The sequence below is a fragment of the Pogoniulus pusillus genome, chromosome 11 (genome assembly GCF_015220805.1).
Source record: "Pogoniulus pusillus isolate bPogPus1 chromosome 11, bPogPus1.pri, whole genome shotgun sequence".
Lineage (NCBI taxonomy): Eukaryota > Metazoa > Chordata > Aves > Piciformes > Lybiidae > Pogoniulus > Pogoniulus pusillus.
The window spans coordinates 14258996-14280877 of NC_087274.1; the positions used below are offsets into that span (position 1 = coordinate 14258996).

Sequence of the window (21882 nt, forward strand, 5' to 3'; positions counted from 1 at the left end):
CTTGGGCACACCACACACAGGCACAGCTGAGAGCAGGCCAGGATCTTTTCAACAGTGGAAAGCAGATCCAAAACTAAAATGAGGCCAGGTCAGCGCTAGTGCCAGCCTGTGCCACACTGATCTGATTTGGTTGCTAAGATCACCTAACTCAAAGCATCAACCTGGGACCCAGCAAGACCCACTAATCACCCAACTCTCCTCCAGAGACCTCAGAATGTCTCCACCATGCTCCGGGGTTGTCACTTCTTTTCCAGAGGTGAGTGACTTTGCACCTCACTCACCTCTGCTTAGGTGCAGAAAGTAGGTCTCATACTCCTTAGTCAGGGGATCACATCAGAACAGCTTCCTGTGCACAGGGAAGGCAAGGGAAGTCCCAGGAAAAGAGGAGATTTAGCACAAGTCCCTGGCCAACAGTGCCCTGCTTCAGCTTTTCACAGGCAGAGGACAGTGAAACACCTTCCTTTGTCATCAAACCATTCCTGGGGCACATGTAGGTACACACGTGCTTGCAAACAGCCCTGGGGAGCAGCAGCTGCAGCCCTATCTGAGCTCCATGCTGCCAGCACCATTTGCAGACATAGATGAAGGTCACCAGTGAGCTGCATTGCCTTGCAAGGCTTTCCAGCCCTGGTGTTGCCAGTGGTCTTTGATCACTGCCCTTCATTCAAATGAGGGCACTGGGGGCTCAATATACCCCCAGCAATTAAAGGTGGATTTACTGGTTGCTGTCCATCTATTTTTGCACAGAGAATTTTGGGAGAACAAGCAGGTTTGGACGCTGGAGCTGAGTAAGTTCCCTGGCATGCTGAAGGAACCTGCTTTATTAAACTGGTAATGCACAGCTTAGAGCAGGGAATGAGCTGGCTCTTGCACAGAGACAGATGCAGCCCTTCCTGCCCAGGTCCCCCCAGCACAGCTTCTCCTGCTCCCAAGAACACAGATGCAGAGCTGCCAGGAGCCAGGGGCTGGATACTCCTCAAGCAGCATAGCTTGCTTGAAAAAGCTGTTTCTGTTTGAACCCAAGCAAATCTTTTCAGCTGTCTTTTAGGGGGAAAATAGTTCACTTTTTGCTCTTCTTTTTAAGCCGCTCAACCTAAGGGTAACCCAGGAAAACTGCCCCACTTAGTGCTTATCTAACAGGAAGGAGTGTGGCCATTCCCAGCAGCTCCTGAGCAGTCCCAGCACACAGTGGCTTGGAGGACAACTCCTGGGTCTCCCAGCTGAGCACCCCACCCCGGTAGCAGGGCCTGGAAAGCCTTGGCTGTAGCCAGCAAGCTCCATGCATCCCAGCAGGCTGCTCACAGCTCTTGGACTCCTCAGCAGCTCCTGCACTGCTGCTTTTACCTGATTGAAGATAGATCCAGATGTGCAGGTGGAGTTCGGTAGAGCCAAACTCAGTGCTTCACCTCCAGTCTGCAGCTACCCAAGAGCATGTGAGAGCCTCATTCTCCCCTCAGTGCTGCTGTGGGCTGGTGGGAGTGCATCTTCATGAGGTGAGGTCAGTGTTTGGACCACACAGGTCTGATGAAAGAGAAAAGACTCAGAAAATGCAGATACCTGTGAAGTTAATGGAGAAAGGGAGAAGGAGCAGCAGTATCTCAAACCACATCTAGCCCTGATCCAGTACAGGGGTGAGGAAGACTCAAGACTCACTTTCCTCCTCTGGCTGCTAGCAACTATCAAGCAGCAAGGATTAGATGGTTCTGGGTGGCTGCAGGAAGACTCCATCTTTCAGCCAGCCTTCTTTAATAGCCAAGCACCTTTTCCACTGAACCTCAGTGCCACTAGCTGCAGGTTCTGAAGGACTGCCAGGACAACAGCTCCATTGTATCACACCCTGCAGTGCTTGGTGGTGCTGGCTGGCAACACTCCTCGGTCCATCACTGACAAAATGCCATCAAGCAGGGCTGCCTGTGGCATTTTCATCAGTGTTGAGAAACCTGAACTCTGAGTGCTTTGAGACTCCCCAGAATCCATCAGCTGAACCTCTGTGTGAGCAGCACAACACTACTCATCCCATGGGAGTGGGCCAGGAAAAGCAACAGTGCTGGGAAGAGCCTGGAGGAACACAGAGCATGTTGCAGCCACCATGGAGAACACATGAGCAGAGCAACAGCCACACAGCCAGGTGTCAGCTCAGGTGCACACCTCAGCTCCCCATGCACCCTACTGTTGCCCCTGAGTCTGTGCCATCCCTTGGCCTCATGCTAGTGTTTTTTGGTGCCCTTTGTACAATCTGCTCTAACAGCAACCTCTCTGCTCCCTTCCCATACCTGGGAAGAGGGATCTGATACATAAAGGCAGCTTCCCATCAAGGAGCTACTGAAACAAGCACAGAGTCATAGAATCAACCAGGTTGGAAGAGCTCTCCAATCCTCTTCCCTGACCCTTGTAATTGCAGCTTGCTCTCAAGTCATGTTTTGGTGGCTTGGAAGTGCTCCTGAAGTTGTCTTCGTCTTAAAGAAGGTGCTAGTACCAATCTGTGCTGGGTGGAACATGCCTAGTGACTGCTCAGACAGCATCCCAGAAGCAGCCCACAGGCCCCAGCGCAGCAAGTTCCCAGTCAAGAGACTCATCAAGCCTTGGAAGCACGGGGACCCAGCTGGCAGTGTCAGGAAGCATATGCAGCTGACTGATGTCTGTGGGTCTGGAGCCTACCAGGACACTGCACTGTTTCCAGCCAGCAGAAATGGTTTACTTTCCATCCCTCACATGAGTTATTCCACTGGATGGGGAGTTTGTTTGGAGGCAACAGGTAAATCCAGCGCTACTGTGGGGAGTACCTCTTCTGGAGCATCCCTCCAGGGTAGAGCAGGCTATTCTGCCTGGGGTCAATCCCAAGGGATTAAAGCCATTGCCTTCATTCAGACATACAAGGGCCTGCAGCCCAAGCACTCTGCAAACATGTGTGGCACAGGCTGTAGAGAAAGATCTGCTCCAAAAGCACCTGGCCCCTGCTGGGGCACGGCTCAAGCTCAATACAAGTGGAGAGCAGAGCTGCTGAGCAGCTCCTGAGCAGAAGAAGCTTGCTGGGAATGAATACCGAGGAGCAGGCACTGACTGGGTCAGGCCAGGAAGCGCTGTTCCCTCTGCTGTACTCAGCTGCTTGGGGCACAAGCTGGTCAGCTGCAGCACATGGTTTTGGAGCTTCAGAGCAAGTAAAGTTCCACGTCACAGGCCATTTGATCCAGGTCAATTCTCCTTAAGATCAAAACTGGATTTGGGCTGAGCCCTTGTGGCTATCAGGACTGGCACTAGGAGTATTTTCAAGCTGGCAGTGCACATGTGACCAGGCATGGAAAAATAAAACCCACTTTGGATCTTGCCCTGATGACTGTGGGCTGATGCCCAGTCTGGCTCCCACATGCTCTGAAGAGGTACCAGCCAAGACAAGGGCTTGCTTTCCTGACAGCCTTAATTTTTAAGCACAGAAGAAAAAGTTTCAATGAAGAGGGAGGAAAAAACCCAAAGAGGAATGCATTTGAAGCACATGAAAGAGGTGGTGACCTGGAAGGGGTAAATCACACCTGAACACCCCAACTGCCTTGGATGATACAATGGCCTTATCTGTGGGTGTGGGGAGAGCACTGGAGGCTGCTCAGCCTCATCTGCCACAATGTTCTGTGCCTTGGCAAAGAGATGACGGTCTGCACAACTCGGCAACTAGAACCTGCCTGGACAATGATTCAGAGCATGGCTGTCAATGGGTCAGATCTGGCAGCTTCCCTGTGGAACACCCTGATCAATGCCCTGGCAGAGGCAGCTGCTTATAAAGTTTGTAGATGGTAACACAGGGAAAGGAGCAGCTGATGCCCTCTAGGTCAGAGCTGCCACACAGAGGTACCCAGACAGGCCAGAGGGATGGGCTGACAGGAACCTCAGCAAATTCAACATGGACTCATGCAAAGCCCTGCACACAGCAAGGAAAGTGTCCTTTAAAAACACACATGGGACCTGGTTGGCCAGAGGTATGAAGAGAAGAACCTGAGATCAAGACAATCAAGGGTCTGGAGCTGGCCACTGCACACAGCAGGAGAAGAGGCTAAGGGAACAGCGCTTGTTTGGTTTGCGAAGGAGAAGGCTTCAAGAGAACCTAACAGCATACATGGGATACCTACTGGGAGGTTACCCAGAGAATCAACTCAGGCTCTCTGCTCTGGTGCACGGTGAAAGAGACACTACTGATTGAAACAAGAGCTCAGATTGGCTATAAAGATGTGGGAAACTTTTTACTCATTCAGAGAGGCAGAGCAGCCTCCACCTTTGGAGGTTTTCAAGCCCTAGCTGACTAAAACCTTGAGTAACCTGCTCTGACCCTGCAACTGCCACAGCTTTGAGCAGGATCACAGGATGCCAGGGGTTAGAAGAGACCCAAAGAGATCACTGAGCTCAACCCCCCCTGCCAGAGCAGGATCATACAATCTAGTTCAGGTCACACAGGAACATATCCAGACAGGCCTTGAAAGTCTCCAGAGAAGGAGACTCCACAACCTCTCTGGGCAGCCTGTGCCAGTGCTCTGGGACCCTTACAGTAAAGAAGTTCCCCCTTGTGTTGAGCTGGAACCTCCTGTGCTGCAGCTTTTATCCATTGCTCCTTGTCCTACCCCTCAGTCTTCTCTTCTCCAGACTAAACAGCCCTGGTCCCTCAGCCTCTCCTCATCAGGCAGTGCTCCAGTCCCCTAATCATCTTCATAGCCTCCTACTGGACCCTCCAGCATCCCTGTCCTTCTTAAACTGGGGAGCCCAAAACTGAATGCAGCACTCAAGATGGGGCCTCACCAGGGCAGAGTAGAGGGGAAGAACCTCCCTTGATCTGCTGGACACTTCTTAATGCACCCCAGGATCCCATTGGCGCTCTCAGCCACAAGGGCACATTGCTGTACCATGGACAACTTGTTATCCACCAGCACTCCCAGGTCCTGCTCCACAGGGCTCCACAGGTTGGACTACAGAGCTCCTGTGGTTCCTTCCCACTGGAGTTATCCCATGAGCTGGACTGCAAGTGAGCCATCAGGCCCTGCAGCCATATAAAGCCACAGTCTCTGTGCCTCTGCAGCCCCAGGCTCTGCCCGTGCTGGTGATGAGACCATTCCTAACACGGGCAGCCTCACCCGTGCAGATTAACAGCAGCCCTCAGTTCCACGGCTACGTGCACAGCGCAGGGAATGCCTTGCCTTCCTTGGGGGGACAAATGGAGCTGTCCCTCATTCCTCAGACATCTTGGCCCTAGGCTCCAGCCATGGATGGCAGCAGCCCTGCAGTCAGTGTCACAGCCCCAGCTGCTCCGAGAGGCGCCAGTTGTTGCTGGTATTTTAGGGGAAAAGGCTGGGGCATACACAGCAGTGCCCTGCAGCCTGGCCTCTGCCAGCCTTGTATTCTACTGTCCATCTGCCTATGTGGTCCCCAGGGGTCTCCAGAGCTTCACCTTCACAGCACCAGCCTCCAGCTAATCCAGTCCCTAAGTGAAGTTCTCACCTCTTGGGCAGCTCTGCCTCCTCCTCCTGGTAAGCATCCAGCACAGCCCCTGGTCCTTCTGCAGAACATAGAATGCTTTGGGTTGGAAGGCACCAGTAAGCTTATCCAGTTCCACCCCATTGCCATGGGCAGGGACACCTCTCACTAGTCCAGGTTGATCAAGGTCCCATCCAACCTGGCCTTAAATACCTCCAGGAAGGGTGTATCCACAACCTCCCTGGGCAACCTGTTCCAGTGTCTCCCCACCCTCACTCCAAAGAATTTCTTCCTTATCTCCAGTGTCAATCTCCTCTCCTCCAGCTCAAAGCCATTGCACCCTTTTCCTGGCACTCCCAGCCCTTGTCAAAATTCTCTCTCCAGCTCTCCTGTAGCACTTTCAGGTACTGAAATGCTGCTCTAAGGCCTCCCTGGAGCCTTCTCTTCTCCAGGCTGACCATCATTATTTCGTTTGTCCTGCCACTGATGGGCAGACACACAGCAGCGAAAAGACAAGTTTGCTCCTTCCACTCCAGTGTCTGTGTCCCTTGTGCTGACCCTGTCAACTGGCAATACAGAAACTGGGTCATGGAGAAGAGTCCAAAGACAAGGGGGTTGTGTGAAAGGTGGAATTGATGCCTAAGCACAGATAAAATCTCCTGATGTTTTGGCAGAGGAATCTCCTGATGTTTAGCAGGGATAGAACCTCTTAGAAAATCCTGATTGAGACTCTTTTCAATATCTCTACTTGGAATGCCACCACTCAGCAGTACAAGTGCCCACCCCTCACACCTGCTGCCCATGAAGAGGCCCCAAACACAAGGACTGTCTCAGTCCCAAGAGGCTGCATGTGGGCATAGCAGGGAGAAGCTCCACACAGCACAACACAGACCTGGCACTCTGGTGACTGCTGCTGGGGCAGATTCCCACGTCCAGAAGAGATGAGTCCCCAGGCCAAGCCCTGCTCCTGGCAGAGGCTACTGCACAGAAATCCAACCCCTCCTCTGCCAGTGGCCAGTTAAGTGAAATGAGTTTTAAATACACCTCCCTCCCTTAGCTCTGCCATCAGCCTGCTGCCTTTCTAGCTTTGGAATATTGTCTCCTTCCCATTCCTTTTGGAAGAGAGACATGGCTGAGAGATGTGCATTATGAACCTTCTCAGTCCCTAAAAACCTCAAATTACAGTATCAAAATTCTTTTTTCATCACAAGGTATCCTAAGCACTTGTGAGTAATCAAGAGAAGCACAAACATACTTGAAAGAGGCGAAGAATCCTCATGGGTCAGCTTCTCCATTTCTCATCCCTAGGTCTTCTGTATCAGCATTCTCAAGAAATAGAGAGGAATGGACTTCTAAGATAGAAGCAGCAGTGAGACAAGTTTTGCACCCATGGAAATCATTCAAGTGATTTCTGATATGTTCAAAGAGAAAGAAATGTTCTTCCCCCATGCAAGCAGGTAAGAAAGCACATGAGGGCCCTGGAGAAGCCAGACAGCCCTGCCCTTCCACACTCTATCTCCACCACCAGGGAACCTACAAGAAGGCCACAGAGAGACTGTATGACAGGATGAGGGCAGTGGCTTCAAACTAGAGAAGAGCAGATGTAGATGGGTTTTTAGGAACAGGTTCTGCACCATAAGGGTGCTGGAGCACTGGAACAGGTTACCCAGAGAGCTGGCTGGGGCCCCATCCCTGGAGATATTCAAGGTGAAGTTTGACAGTGCTCTGAGCAGCCTGTTCTAGTGGAGGATGTCCCTGTTGACTGCAGGGGGCTTGGACTGAATGAGCTCTGGAGGCCCATTCCAACCCAGACCATTCTATGATTTTGTGATCATTAAGTCCAAAAAGGAAAGGATTCTCTTTGATGATCATGAGAAGAGGAAACAGACACACACTCATTTGGAGCAAGGTGGCTCAGAGCACTGAGTACAGCCTCAGTAAGACAGATTTCAGAGAAACACAGAAGGGCTGATCCAAATGGAGCTGCAGAGGGCTCCAGCCCAGCCTCCCACAGCAGTATCACCAGCAGCGCCAGCCACAACCTCTCTCATTCAAAACAAACAGGTGCACAGTCACCAGAAACGCAGAGCCAGCAGGCACCAAAGGTCAGCTGTGAGGAAGTCTTGACAATGAGCCACCCCCAGGATTAAATGGAAAACAAAAGGCCTGGAAAGGCTCTTTAGAAACAACCCTGGCACTTAGAACTGCTCCATGAGAACAGACCCCTCATTGCCAGGGTATCACTTACCACTGGCACCAGTATTGCTGCTAACACCTTGGATTTGGCACAGCCTCTAACTGATAAAGACTTGCAGTGTGACATTCCCTCTGGGAAACCACTCCTGCTGCCCATTGCAACCAAGACAGCCAGCACAAAGAGAACCCCCACTTCCTTTTCTGTTCTTGAGGCTAATTCTAAGAGGCTTTCTAAAGCTCCCACTGGAAATTGACAGAGAAAATTCTTGCTGAGCTTCTGAAACAATAAAAAAAGAACCCTCTAACCTTCTTTAAGCAATCCAAGACCTGAGAGGCAAAAGATGAAAGTGCATCTTAGAACTTCAGGAACCTTCCTTCCTTGAGAGCTTTGCCAGGAGGGCAGCCTCAGACACACCCTATCAGTACCCTTTCCAATACCTTCACAGTACTGGGCAGACGATGCACACCTGCACCACCTGACTGTGTTTTGCAGCTGCTCTGGAACAGGCTAAGTTCACAGGGCTTCAGGATTTTGGAAAGATGAACATTTATCACAGACACTGCACCCTCCCTCAGACAGGAATGTCTTCTTCCAACTCTGGTGTTACCAGCAGGAACACTTATTATGCTCAGTCTGAAACACTCTGGGGCCTGCACCCAGCACTGTTCAGGTTTGTGCCCTGTGGGCCACTCTTAACATTCAGCTTGCAGATGGCACTGCTATAAACACTGCTCTCCAGAGAGCAGAGCCAGAATATGAAGCTCTACCAGTACAGAAAGTTCTGATAGTTTTCTAGTCAAACCTAACCCAGGGAAAAAGAATGATAGTTTATCCAAAGCAATCTTTATTTCCAGATGCTGCACTGCAGGAAATGGTTCTGATTGACAGCCTCATGCATGGACAGACCCCTGCCACCCTCCCCACTGCACTGCTCAGCATGGCACAGGGGCTCCACACACTGAATCATTTAGACCAAAAGCAAAATCTTTCTGCAACTCATTACTCACTTCCTTACAATTTAACAGTGTTCACCTGGAACAAGCAGGGCTGGGCTCACACCGAAGCTGCTGCTGTTGCTGGTGCACCTTGATAAAGAAGTACCTTTCAGGCTTATGATAAGGACTCTCCTGTTTATGATCCTGTAACTGCTCCTCCCAGATGGCAAAATAATGCAGAAAGGGCAGAATTCCTCCGAGAGCACTCTGGCCCAGATGGCTTTTCTGCAAGCAATCACCCTCCTACAGTGAGCGTCCTCCACCACTGTCCTGCCAGGAGACACACATGCATTTTCCCAGCCACACAAAGTGGGTTCTAGGTTTTGCTCCCAACAATGTTTCAGAGAAGTTCAAAAATTTCATTCTCTAGCACAGGTCCTGCTGCAGGTAATATCCCTGGGGAAGGCTCTGCAGGGATTGTTTTGCAGAAGTCTGGTTCCCTTCCCGCTGGGGAAGACAGAAGACAGGTGGTGACAAGACATGACACTTGTGTGCTGCTGCTTCAACTCCAATGCCCGACTACAGCCAAACCCACAGGTGATCTTCGCATCAAACTCTGAAGTTGCTATGGTTTAGGATCTGTATTTCCTCATGTGTGCAGCAATGGATGCAGAAATCTCTGTGCTTTTCTTATTCTGGCCGTAATAGTCCACGAAGCCACCATCTGGCCCAAGGAGGTACATGATTATTGTGTGATCCACCTGCAAAAGAGCACATCAGGTTTGGTAACAAAGATCACAGAACCCCAGGGGCCTCAAGAACCACCTGGCTCAATGTTTCCTGACAAAAACATAGTCTAGGCAAGCTGGCCCAGTCCCTGTCCAGCTGAATCTCACAAGTGCTCAATGCTGGGGACTCTACCACACCCCTGGGCAGACCATTCCAATGGTCAACATTCTCACTCTGAAAAATCTTCCTCTTGTGTCCAATTGGAATCTCTCCAGTAATAACTTGCAGCCATCACCCCATATCTTTTGAGAAGGGAGTCTCATGCTAAAGAGAGTCTCCACCTTCTCAGGAATCACCCTTTACACACTGGAACAGCCTCCACCCCCCATAGTCAGCAGTCACAGTGTCCCCAGCTTCAGTTCAGCTGTCTGACAGAGTTCTCACTGTGAAGCTAAAATGAAGTAAAGAAAACTTCAGCAGCACCTTGGTGATCCCCTCCTATTTACCCAAGGAAATAAACAAACAGCTGCATGCTCAGAATGCCTGAAGGAACACTCAATGCAGACGAATCTTCCCTGAGCTGCTGGCACCCTTCCTGCAGCACAGGCAAGGCTGGGCAGAATGGTCTTGCCCCCTCACTTCTCCCAGTTTCCCTCTATTTGTCACGATACTCCATGACTCCCAGGAGGTACCCAAGCTCCTGCTGCTAACATGATGTAAATCCAACCAAACACAGGTGCTGCTCTGAACCAAGCTCACTGCCACTGCAAACACTGGAACCAAGCCCATCACAGGGATAGAGGAGCTGGCCAGAGGGAAACAGATGTGCTGGCAGGGGGCTCCCTCTGCTGTCTGCAAGGAAAGGACCTTAAAAACCTTCACAGCAACCATCACTGAACCTCTAAGATACTCCAACTTCATTTATCTAAAACCTAACACCACTGAAAAACTACTTAAGGTGCCACTCAAGTACCAGCTGCATCCCACAACAGCTTGATAAGCAGAGACAAAACACACTGCAAGTGGAAGCCAGGAATCTGTGACTGCTCAGGACTGAATCACCCCAGAGCCACTGGAGAGCATTTCTGTACTGAGAACAAAATTGAGTTTGGAACTAAGAGATCACAGAAACACCTTCAGCACCACAAGCTGCAGGACACATTAAGCGCTGTGGCACATCTGTCCCTGAAAGAGTGTTTCTCCAACTTGTACTGAAGCAAGTTCAATTCCCCAAGCATCAAACTTTCAAGGTCACAAAATCAAGTTCTAAGGGACAATGTTTGCAACAAATCTGAATCACAACTTAAATCCTTTTAGACTAAAAAAAACCCAAACAAAACACTTCATTAAAAAAATCAGGTAGCTTGTTCAGAGCACCTTAACTGCTCAAACCTAGGGAGGGTTAAATACAGCGCGGATGGAGCAGCTTGTGTGCAAAAGATGTGTTCTGCAACCTGTGTCTGCAGACTGCCCTGCTCCCATGAATGCTCAGAACAGCACCTGAGAGTCACTGCAGCCTTGCAAACTACAGAACAGAACAAGGGAATTGGACAACCTGGTCCCAGTACCGACCCCTGAGGGACCCCATTAGACACAGACCTTCGACTAGACTCTATCCCACTGACCCCTCCTTGCATTGCCCCAGCCCCCTTTAGAAAGCTGATTTTAAGCAGTGTCCCAAGACTCATTTCACACTGATGCCAGCCTGATTTACACTGGTGCTGAGCTTCTCCAGAAAGCTTCTCTCCTCCCTTCAAACACAGACTCTGTAGCTACTGAATCACCACTTTCAGTAGTAACAAGTTCTTGGTCTCCCTCTTCAAACCCCTTTCAGTACTGCATAGCAGTGCACATCACCACTGTGACTCCATTTTCCCATGCCCTTGCTGTTTCTTTCCATGCACTATCTTTGTCCCACCAGCCTTTCTGTCCATGTGGCTAACTGATTTGCTGCAGTTAGGTGGTTTTAAACAAAAGACATCAAGAACAGACCATACTGGAGATGACCCAACCAAATCTGTCTCAGCACCTGACCTCACTGGCACACAATGGTTGCTTTAGTAGAAGGCCAACACCAAAGATGTACTGTCTTCCTCTATTACCTCCCAGTGTCTAAGTATTTTTAGCCCATGGGCTTCCTGAGCTAGGCAAGATTTCTGTGTATTTCACAGCCCTCAACAGATTGTTTTTCCCAAAGACTAACAACAATTCTCCTTGTGGACTCCCATGAACTTCTGCCACTTGCATCTGTGCCAAGAGATTCCACTTCTCGCATGCCCACTGTGCCAAGAACCATCACCTTTACTTCTGAACCTCGTTTTAGTTTTCTCTGATGCCCTTAGTTCTTGTAATGAAGAAAATAAGTCTCCTCATTTGTGCTATCACAGAATCATGGAGTTGTTTGGGCTGGAAAAGCCCAATGCAATCATCCAGTCCAACCATCAACCCAATCATTACACTATATCCCCCAGTGTCATATCCACAGGTTTCCTGAACACCTCCAGGGATGGTGACTCCAGCGTCTCCCTGAGCAGCCTGTGCCAATGCCTGGCCACTATATCACTTGTACCTACTGTACTCTCCCAGTCTGCTAGGATATGGCAAGGCAGGAAGGCCTTGGCTGTAGCTCTGAGCCCTATTCACTTCCAGAGTGCAAGACTGATCTGTCAGCTTAGCCTCACTCAACCCTCAGCCCCCCCAGCCTTCACACTACTACTCCCTGCATTTTATTCCCATGGAATTTAGCATGAACATTCTCTCTCCCAGGTCATTTGGTACAGGAGGAAGATCCACACAGTACCTGCAGGCAGACTTTGCATCACCTGAGTCTCCTGCTAGGAATAACCCAGTGCTGGGTGCCAGTGGGGCAGAGAATGACTTGTAACTGTTATCTCTCATTTCTCCCTCTTCCTATTGCCTCAATTTCCCAGTTCCATTTCCACTTTGGAGCACAGAAGGAAACTGGCAGACAGAAATATTCTGACAGTAAGAAAGGACTGACAAGTTTACTAGCTCACATGCTGCTCTGTATGCAGGCCTGGGACTGCACATGTGTAGAACACATTTCAGTGAGACTGCTAAGGAAGCACCTTGATTCTGACTAAGACCTCTATAACACAGCTGAATGCATCGGTTGCAGCAGAGCTCTGCCAACTCCAGCACACATTGCTACAGCTGCCTTCTGATTTTAAAAGCTATATGCTGCTCTTAACCAAAGTCTTTAATAAGGCAAAGGCCCTGCATTCACTTACTATGTAATCATCATCTTCATCCTTGGGACCTTCGCTGTAATACACGCGGAAAGCTTTGGCCACTTGGTCAATCTGTGCCCTGGTACCAGTCAATCCCACCAGCTTTGGAGAAAATTCTAGAGAGGAAGAAGACATTCAGACATCTTAGTGACCAGAATTCCACCAGGACCTTGCTGAAATTCCAGAGCTCTGTGTTCCATGCTTTAAAACACGGAGGAAGAAAGAAGCAGTACCTTTAACGTATCTGGCAATGGCTTCTTCGTTGTCCCTCTCAGGATCAATGGTGATGAAGAGTGGAGTCAGATTGGGCAAAGATGGAATCCTATCTGTAACATTAACAGCCACTAGTATTCTTAGAAAGCCAAAAATCATGAGTTCTCATCTCCCTTCAAACAAGCTCACAGCTCACCTCCTGTGGCATGACAATAAAAGGCTCATTTGGGCAGCTTAGTTTCCATGCTTTGGGAATGAAGCAAAAGCTCCATGTGAAATCCAGCACTCTGCTTTGTGCTGCACTTCCAGCCTCCCATCTGGACACCCTGCCCTGCTTTGGTGGCAACAAACTGGTTCTGCCAGTGCCACAGTGGGACATACATATCAAAGCAGAGTGGTGGCTGCAGCAAAAGCATGGCTGATGGCGGGCTGAGGGTTGGTGAAGACAGTACCGAGGCTTTTTCCCCTCACGCTCCAGCCGCAGCCTTCACTATCTTCCTCACTTTAGTCTGCCCAACCTGGTTTGGTTCCTCTTACCCCTGTAGAGTAACTCTTCAGGACTGGCAGGCTGAGAAAACCACTTCCATCAGCTTTCCCCTAGCCACCACTTTGCAGCACAGTCATTCTCAGAAGAAACTCTCACAGGGATTTGTTCTCAGAAGAAATAAAATAGAGGGGGGAAAGCCCCTCATACACTCCACCCTTAATCCACCCCACCACCACAATACAAGGCAAAAGCACCATTCCTTGTAACCTCCCAAGTCATATTTTGTTACCATGAAGTCACAGAATTAGAGAATGCCAGGTTGGAAGAGACTCCAGGAATCACCTAGTCCAACCTTTCTAGGTGAAATCCCTGTCATGGAAAGATCTTTGCTGTCATGCTCCAATTACCAGCTTCTAGTGCCAGGCAGACTGTTGTCTGTATCACTTCACAATTAATTCAAGTCCTGAAGAGCAGTCAACAGCATTTTGTAAGAGATCACCAGTTACCATCACTCTGGGAAAGAACAACAGCACATGCCAGCACAGGTTAGCAATAAACCTGTTGGAGAGCAGAGAGGAGGGGGTCCTAGTGTACAGAAGGATGATCCTGAGCCAGCAATGCACCCTTGTGGCAAAAACACCAAAGGCATGCTGGGGTATAGTAGAAAGGGAGTGGTTAGCAGGTCAGGGAGGCTCTTCTCCCTCTCTACTCTGCCTTGGAAAGGCAATACTGGAATATTCTGTTGGATTCTGGGCCACTCACTTCAAGAAGGATCTCAGGGAATTGCTTAAAAGGGTCTGGCACAGAGCCATGAAGCTGCTGCAGGCTTGGAGGTTGGAGCAAGAAGCCTGAGGGCTACCCTCACTGCTGTAACAAAGATGTGCAGAGCAGTATTGGGAGGACAGAGCCAGGCTCTGGTCGCAGATGCCCAACAACAGAACAAGGGGCAAAGGGTGCAAGCTGGAAAGAGGAGGTACCATGGGAATATAGAGAACTTCTCCACTGTGGGGGTGACAGGACACTGGAGCAGGCTGCCCAGAGAGGTTGTGGAGTCTCCTTCTCCAGAGAGATTCAGAACCCACCTGGATGTGCTCCCGTGTGATCCTGCTCTGGCAGGGGCATTGGACTGCATGATCTTTTGAGGTCCCTTCCAACCTCTAACATTCTGTGATTCTGTGTTCTGCAGTATTTTGCCCCAACAACTCTGGATAAATCTGGACTTTCCATAAATAGGAACACTACACCAAAAGAGTTCCCATACCAATCTCATTGACCACTTCGATCATCTTCTCCAGCTCGTCAGGGCAGATGTCAGGGCAGTGCGTGAAGCCAAAGTAGATCAGCACCCACTGGCCAATGTAGTCCTTGCTGCTCCTGGGCTGTCCCTCGTGGCTGACGAGCGAGAAGGGTCCTCCCAGCAGCGGTTTCCCGATGCCTCTGTTTCGTTCCTTCTCCAGCTCTACAAAAAACAGGAGAGGCTCAAACACACCCATGCCACAATCCACACTGCCTCCCAGGCAAGCAGTTTAGTCAGGCCCAGCGAGCTGAAGCATCAAGATCCACCCACACCCCTCGTGCAGAAGTCCCATGAGGTCAAGACTTCCAAATGACAGGACTGAGATGGAAAGTGTCTTTACAAATGAAGATGCTGCTAGGTGAGATAACAAAGGAATCCCAACAACTCAACCTTATTTCTGCTACGTGCAAACGAAAAGCCTCTGCTACTGCCTCACCAGAGGTCTTACCATAAATCAGCAGGATGTCCTCCCAAAGCAGCAGAAACTGGACACAGCCAGAACGTCTGAACTTTAAGAACAGAGCACAGGCTCAATAGGCCACTGGATAGTAACTTCCCCACCCAGAGAAGTGAAGAACATACTTTAAACAACCATGGGATGTACGATGCAGGGAGGTGTGCATATAAAGGGTGAGCACATAGTAAGTGGAGCAGAAAGTCTGTAAATTCCAAGAATGCCAGCCTGTGGGGAGAGAAAAATTTGTCTCTGGGAATTTAGGATAAAAGGGAAACTGCACCTTCCAGCAGTCAGAGAGACCTTACAAAGACCTGCCCCGGGGACTCTGCCTTTATTCAAATAAAGCTTTACAGGACTCCTCTGTCTTCATGGTAAAGATGAAGCTCTAGTGAGAGACCATTTTACTCACACAAAGAGCATTCCACTTTGTGCTAAATCAAATATGTCACTAACCTTCTTTGAAACACAAAAATCTCTTTTGCTGTCATCTGGTTGCATTTTCTTTCTCTTTTTTCTTTTCTTTTTTAAAGGTTAAAGAGAAGAGACAGGTACCCAGCTACATGTGAAACAGAGAAGTTAGCAAATCCTTTGCAAACTGAAGGCACCCCAAAAGCTGTAATACCAACGTAGGCAACATGTCTATGTGCAACTTCAATGTGTATCATAGTAACACTGAAAGCATGAAAATGCCACCTGTGGGCAGTGAAGTTTTTATATTCATCTGGTTTGAATTACTGTTTACCTATGGTAAACCAATGCATAGAAGCCAGAATACCAGGAACTAAACCAATGCATGGAAGTCAGAATAAAAGAAGCTAAATGAATGTATGGAAATGATAAAGAAAAATTAAAAGAGTGCTGGAAAAAGGCCTTACAGACTAGATGCACTTTTTTGAGGATGCCTGTATCAAACTATAAACCACCAAACTTTGTAAAAGTGTTTGTTTGTAGCAGTCAGTTAATAATATGCAAACCTTAACAGCATCCTCTGCAGAAGTGTTTGTTTGCAGCCACTAGTTGAAGAGCTGTGATACATGATCCTGAAAGGCTCAGGACTCCATTCTTTAGACTAAGGAAAGCAGGAAAGAGATAAAGGAGGAGCAGAAATATCCTGACATCAGACCAATAAAGCAATTAAGAGAGGCCCGCTGATCAGAGATGAAAAAACCCTGTGAGGAAGACTGCTAGCCTTCATCCCAGATGACCACCCAAGACCACCAGGGGTGGAGGAACCGGAGCGGAGAGTGGGAAAATACCTATGTTAATGAGCTCCAAGAAGTACTGGTAATAACCCTACCTCTTTTTATGAAAGTATCAGCTCTTGCAACACAAATTGTGGCTTCTGCCAGCAAGGGGTGCGCAGGACTGGCGGAGTAATCCCTCCAGTACCCAGCACTGCAATAAACAGATCTACTTTGTAACTCTCTGCGAGTTTTGGGGTTTCACAGATCAGTTACCAGAGAATCTGAGACGCAGGACGATGGTGTACCACGATGTGCCTCTAATGTGTGAAATGAAAGAACAGAAGAGGCGAATCTTTGCCTTTCTGTCTAAGATTGAGGCCTGTTTCCCATACAGAAGAAAGCTGCCACACTACACTGTTTAGATGAAGGCGAACCTGTGGAATGCTTCTCTAAGACAATGCATAGATAAGGAGAAACAGGCAAGGGACAGACTAGATGTTCCTCCAGATGTGAGCAGAAGAACAGGAAAAAAACACCAAAAGAACATGCGTGGGGAGGAAAAATGCCACTAAGAACACGACCCTCCCAAGCCTCCCAGCGTTTGCAAGTACGGATGGGAGGAGTCGAACCTAAACGAATAGGAAACAGCATGAATACGTAGTAGCTACCCCTGTATTAACTCTGCAGAACTGGTGTTCGGCCACGCTCCTTTGGAGGGGAAACCTCCCGTGTGGCCAGCGCTGTGTCTAGCACGGGACAGGAATTATTCACTACCTACTGCACAGTCTTAGCGGTGGAGATTCTCTATTTCGTTGCACCAGCAGGTAGCCAGGGAAACGAAACCAACCCGCAGAGCCCCTCCCTGACTGGCAGCAGCCTGCACAACCAGACACCACTGCGAGAGCAAAAGGAGGCATAGGGAAGAATTTTAAAAGCTTAAACTTGAAGGGGCTTTGGGGCTTTTTTGCATTTTCTGGGGCGCTTAAATACACACAGGGCACAAAGTGGCAAAGCGTGACGCGGTTCGGCGGGTGCCGGCGCGGGTAGGATACGTCTGAACGCAGAAAATGCATCCTGTGAAGGCGGAAAGTGCCTGACCTGCACAGAGCACAATCAAGGGACACAGTGCCTGACCTGCACAGAGCACACCCAACGGACACTGTGCCTGATCTGCACAGAGCACACCCAACGGACACAGTGCATGATCTGCACAGAGCACACCCAAGGGACACAGTGCATGATCTGCACAGAGCAACACTCAAGGGACACAGTGCCTGATCTGCACAGAGCACACCCAAGGGACACAGTGCATGATCTGCACAGAGCACACCCAACGGACACAGTGCATGATCTGCACAGAGCACACCCAACGGACACAGTGCATGATCTGCACAGAGCACACCCAACGGACACAGTGCCTGATCTGCACAGAGCACACCCAAGGGACACAGTGCATGATCCGAACAGAGAACACCCAAGGGACACAGTGCATGCTCTGCACAGAGCACACCCAAGGGACACAGTGCATGCTCTGCACAGAGCACACCCAAGGGACACAGTGCATGATCCGAACAGAGAACACCCAAGGGACACAGTGCATGATCTGCACAGAGCACACCCAAGGGACACAGTGCATGCTCTGCACAGAGCACACCCAAGGGACACAGTGCATGCTCTGCACAGAGCACACCCAAGGGACACAGTGCATGATCCGAACAGAGAACACCCAAGGGACACAGTGCATGATCTGCACAGAGCACACCCAAGGGACACAGTGCATGATCTGCACAGAGCACACCCAAGGGACACAGTGCATGCTCTGCACAGAGCACACCCAAGGGACACAGTGCATGATCCGAACAGAGAACACCCAAGGGACACAGTGCATGATCTGCACAGAGCACACCCAACGGACACAGTGCATGATCCGAATAGAGAACACCCAAGGGACACAGAGAGCAGCCAACGGACACAGCGCTCGGCGCTGCCAAGCCTCTCCCGCCAGGCCACTCGCCGGCAGCTCCGGTCGGCTCCCGCCGAGGCGGGCTGGGGTCGGCACTCACCCTCCTCCTTCTGCCGCTTCACCTTCTTCATGAGAGCCAGCAGTCCCCCGCACACCACAAAGGTGGCCGCCAGCGACCGCCACGACACCAGCTGTTGAAGAAAAGCCGTTCAGTGACTGAGCAGAGCGGAGGGCGCGGCCCCTCCCGCCGCCCGGGCTGCCTCCCTCTCTCCTTCGCTCACTCACCCTCCTCTGCGCGCCCTGACGCTGGCCGCTCCCCGGCGGCAGACGGGACATCAGGCGGCTGCCGGTCGCGGCCAGCAGCCCTCGGCGTCCCAGCCCTGCGCCCGGCAGCCGCCAGAGCATCACCGCACGCCGGCAGCACAGCGCGGCCGCCGCCATCTTGCCCACCGCTCTTCCGCGCCCGCCCCTTCCGCCCCCAGCCGGCAGCGGCTGCCATGGAGGCGGCACCGCCGCTCTTCTCCTTCGGAGTTATTGCGGACGTCCAGTATGCGGACGCGGAAGATGGCTACGACTTCAGCGGGTGCCGCCGGCGGTACTACCGGCAGAGCCTCGCCCTGCTACAGAACGCTGTGGAAGCCTGGGCCACCGAGCGGCCACCGCTCAGCTTCGTGTTACAGCTGGGGGACAGTATCGATGGTCTCAACGCCCGCCGCGGCGAGGCCGAGGGTGCTTTGGCGCAGGTGCTGGCAGTACTGCGGCGATTGCCGGTGCCGGTGCACCACGCGTGGGGCAACCACGAGCTGTATAACTTCAGCCGTGCCCGCCTGGCGCGCAGCGGCCTCAGCAGCCGACCCGCCGGGGCCGCGGCCGGGCCGCCAGCCGCGGACTGCCGGGACTGCCAGGCCTATCACTTCAGCCCGGCTCCGCGGTTCCGCGTCGTTCTGCTGGACGCCTACGACCTGAGCACCCTGGGCAGGGAGCCGGACAGCCCCCGTTACAAGGAGGCCCTGCGGCTGCTACGGGAAAAGAACCCCAACGACAACCTCAACAACCCCGCAGGTATCACCTGGCTGCAGCCTTCGGCAGGGACCGCGGACGACCGAACCTCTGCTTCTCAGAGCAATAAGTAACCTCCGATGGTAGCATCGGGTTGCCGGGCGCTGGATGCAGCATGTGGCCCCTCCCTGCCGATTTCCTCCACCTCACCTGCCTGCTGCCGGCCGCTGTCTAGGTGGGCACAGGAGATGCTTTCCCATACCTGTCATGCTGCCCTGGCGCTCTTGGGATGGGTTCGTGCTGTGCTGTGCTGTGTGCCCTGCAGTACCAGAACACAAGGCAGCTGTTGGTGCAGCTGCTACTGTAGAGTATGGAGCAATGCACACGCTGTACCATGCCGGGGAGGCGGGGGGCGGGACACCCAAGAATGGAGCTCCTGTGTGTGCAATGTGACCACCCCCACCACACGACAGTCTTCTTTTTTGCCCAAGGAGATCCTGATCCAGAAGATGCACACACAGAAAAAAGGCTCTAAGAATAAACCATCTGTTTTTGTAAGCAGACTGGCGTAAGGCAGGCAGGCTGGGAAGCCGCAAGAGGTATGTGCACCTGTGCCTAACCTTCTTCTTCATTGCAGGGCTCCAGGAACCTCAGTTTGTAGAGTTTAACGGAGGATTTAGTCAAGCCCAGCTGGACTGGTTCAATGAAGTCCTCAGGCTCTCTGATGAGAACCAAGAAAAAGTTGTAGTTACAGGTATGTGGAAAGGGTGTATCTCGGGCTCTATGCCAAAAAAAGTTATGTAGCTGGCCTGTGCTAGCTGAGGAAAGCACAGAGCAGCTTTGTAGCTCCACTAAGGTGCAGATGCAGCCTATGAGGCAGAACAGCACCTGTATCTGACACTGGGTGAGCTTTCTGTGCACAGTTAGATATCTGAACTTTGCAGCAGCAAAGGCAAAGTTTGGTTACACTTAGAGTAACTTTCCTGCCTCTTTCCCTCTGAACTGCAGGTCATCTGCCCATTCATCCGGATGCTTCAGACATAGTGTCCCTAGCCTGGAATTACCAAGAGGCCCTCTCGGTCATACACTCCCACCAGTGCGTGGTCTGCTTCCTTGCAGGGCATATGCATGACGGAGGGTATTTTCTGGACTCGCATGGGGTTCACCATCTGACTTTGGAGGGGGTTATTGAAACACCATCAGACAGCAATGCCTTTGGAACTATTTATGTCTACAAAGACAAAATGATCCTAAAGGGAAGGGGCAGAATTTCAGACAGAGTTATGCACTTCTGAGAATGGTAAGCAAATACAAATCGCTCTTCTTCAGGGAGGAGTTGGACTAAAAAGCAGGGAATTCAGTTTGTAAGAAAGCTTACAAGGAAGACGTGCATGGTTGATCCTTTTAGCATAAACACATAGTTTTCCGTTGGATATTTCCTATCCTTTGAATTTTAGAAACAGATATTTCTGTCAGAAAACAGAGCTAGCTTCTTCCTGGAGAACAGAGAAGGCCAGTAGTAGTGTTTGAAATAAATGAATGCATGGAGTTGACTTGAAACACATGATCCTGCCTGGGTTGTTATTTACTGTGGGAAAGTGCAAACTATATTAGTATTTTTATATCTCAGAATTAAAGAATGCAGAATTGTGCCTGCTCAGTCACATTTCATTTTATTTTATTGTATCACAGTAAAGTTTCATGTCTGGCAGAGTCACTGCACCCTGTAGCCTAATGCAGCATTGGCTTAACAGACTAAAGGACACCTCAGAAAAAAGCCAAGCCCAAGGAAAATGGAGACCATCTCTAGGTGTTGCATCATGGAATGCTGTGGGTACACACCTGCAGCAGTACCAGCTTATGAAGCCCTGATGTGGGAAGACCACCTGTCACTGTGTCGCATCAGGACCTGCTCTGGCTTTCTCCCAGCCAGCCTGTGTGTCCAGTGCTCTCACCGTGCTTCCCTCTCCAGAGCTAGGGACACTGACACAAGTACAATGGGACTGGGCTGCTGTTACCAACAGCAACACCTGTGAAGTTAAAAGCAGCGTTTTTTCCAGGCACTGACCCCTCCAGGCAACCGCTGAAGATGAGCTGCCAAAATTCAAGAGCTCACCACGACTGAACGTTGTGATCCATTCCACATTTGGCTGAACTTCCCCGCAGCTCGGCAGAGGCAGGAGCACAGAATCTAGGTCTCCCACAGCCCCCAGTGGCAAACGTCCCTCTGAGAGACTGAAAATTGTATGAATGTGCCTCAAAATTGTGGCTAGAAGCTCATCACTGCTGAGGTGCAGCAGGCAGCTTCCCCGAGCCGAGCCGCAGAACAGTAGTGGCACCCGCACGTGCCTAGGGCTGCAGTCGCCGAGAGTGGACTCGAGGAGAGGGTCCAGTGGAGAGCTACAGGGATGATTGGGGACTGGAGGGCATGGCTTATGTGGAGAGGCTGAAAGACCTGGGGCTTTTTGGTCTGGAGAAGACTGGAGGGGATTTAATAAATGTTTATAAATATCTGAGGGCTAGTCAGGAGTGGGGGGACAGGCTCTGCTCACTTGCTCCCTGGGGTAGGACAAGGAGCAATGGATGTAAGTTGCAACATAAGAGGTTCCACTTCAACACAAGGGAGAACTTCTGTACTGTAAGGATCACAGAACACGAACAGGCTCCCCAGAGAAGCTGTGGAGTCTCCTTCTCTGGAGACTTCCAAGGCCTGTCTGGA

General features: G+C 50.7%; 2 protein-coding genes across 2 annotated transcripts; one reads left to right on the top strand and one right to left on the bottom strand.

Moving 5' to 3' along the window:
- Positions 1-8469: 8469 nt before the first annotated feature.
- On the bottom strand, positions 8470-18650 carry LOC135179395 (protein SCO1 homolog, mitochondrial). The gene is made up of 6 exons (XM_064151157.1): positions 18450-18650; positions 18265-18355; positions 14525-14722; positions 12797-12889; positions 12564-12679; positions 8470-9344 (listed from the first exon to the last, which is right to left on the bottom strand). Exons 1-6 carry the CDS (start codon positions 18603-18605, stop codon positions 9216-9218), a joined length of 783 nt encoding a protein of 260 aa, XP_064007227.1. The 5' UTR covers positions 18606-18650; the 3' UTR covers positions 8470-9215.
- ADPRM (ADP-ribose/CDP-alcohol diphosphatase, manganese dependent) lies at positions 18630-21674 on the top strand. Its single transcript, XM_064151158.1, has 3 exons — positions 18630-19226; positions 19801-19917; positions 20172-21674. Exons 1-3 carry the CDS (start codon positions 18662-18664, stop codon positions 20456-20458), a joined length of 969 nt encoding a protein of 322 aa, XP_064007228.1. The 5' UTR covers positions 18630-18661; the 3' UTR covers positions 20459-21674.
- Positions 21675-21882: the final 208 nt, after the last annotated feature.

Excerpts from the sequence above, each read along its gene's own strand:
- ADPRM (XM_064151158.1), top strand. The coding sequence starts at position 18,662 with ATGGAGGCGGCACCGCCGCTCTTCTCCTTCGGAGTTATTGCGGACGTC. Across the intron at positions 19,227-19,800 it reads CAACCTCAACAACCCCGCAG|GGCTCCAGGAACCTCAGTTT; the intron begins GTATCACCTGGC and ends TCTTCATTGCAG. Across the intron at positions 19,918-20,171 it reads AGAAAAAGTTGTAGTTACAG|GTCATCTGCCCATTCATCCG; the intron begins GTATGTGGAAAG and ends TCTGAACTGCAG.
- LOC135179395 (XM_064151157.1), bottom strand. The coding sequence starts at position 18,605 with ATGGCGGCGGCCGCGCTGTGCTGCCGGCGTGCGGTGATGCTCTGGCGG. Across the intron at positions 14,723-18,264 it reads GAAGCGGCAGAAGGAGGAGG|AGCTGGAGAAGGAACGAAAC; the intron begins GTGAGTGCCGAC and ends TGTTTTTTGTAG. Across the intron at positions 12,890-14,524 it reads CGAAGTGGTCAATGAGATTG|ATAGGATTCCATCTTTGCCC; the intron begins GTATGGGAACTC and ends TTAATGTTACAG.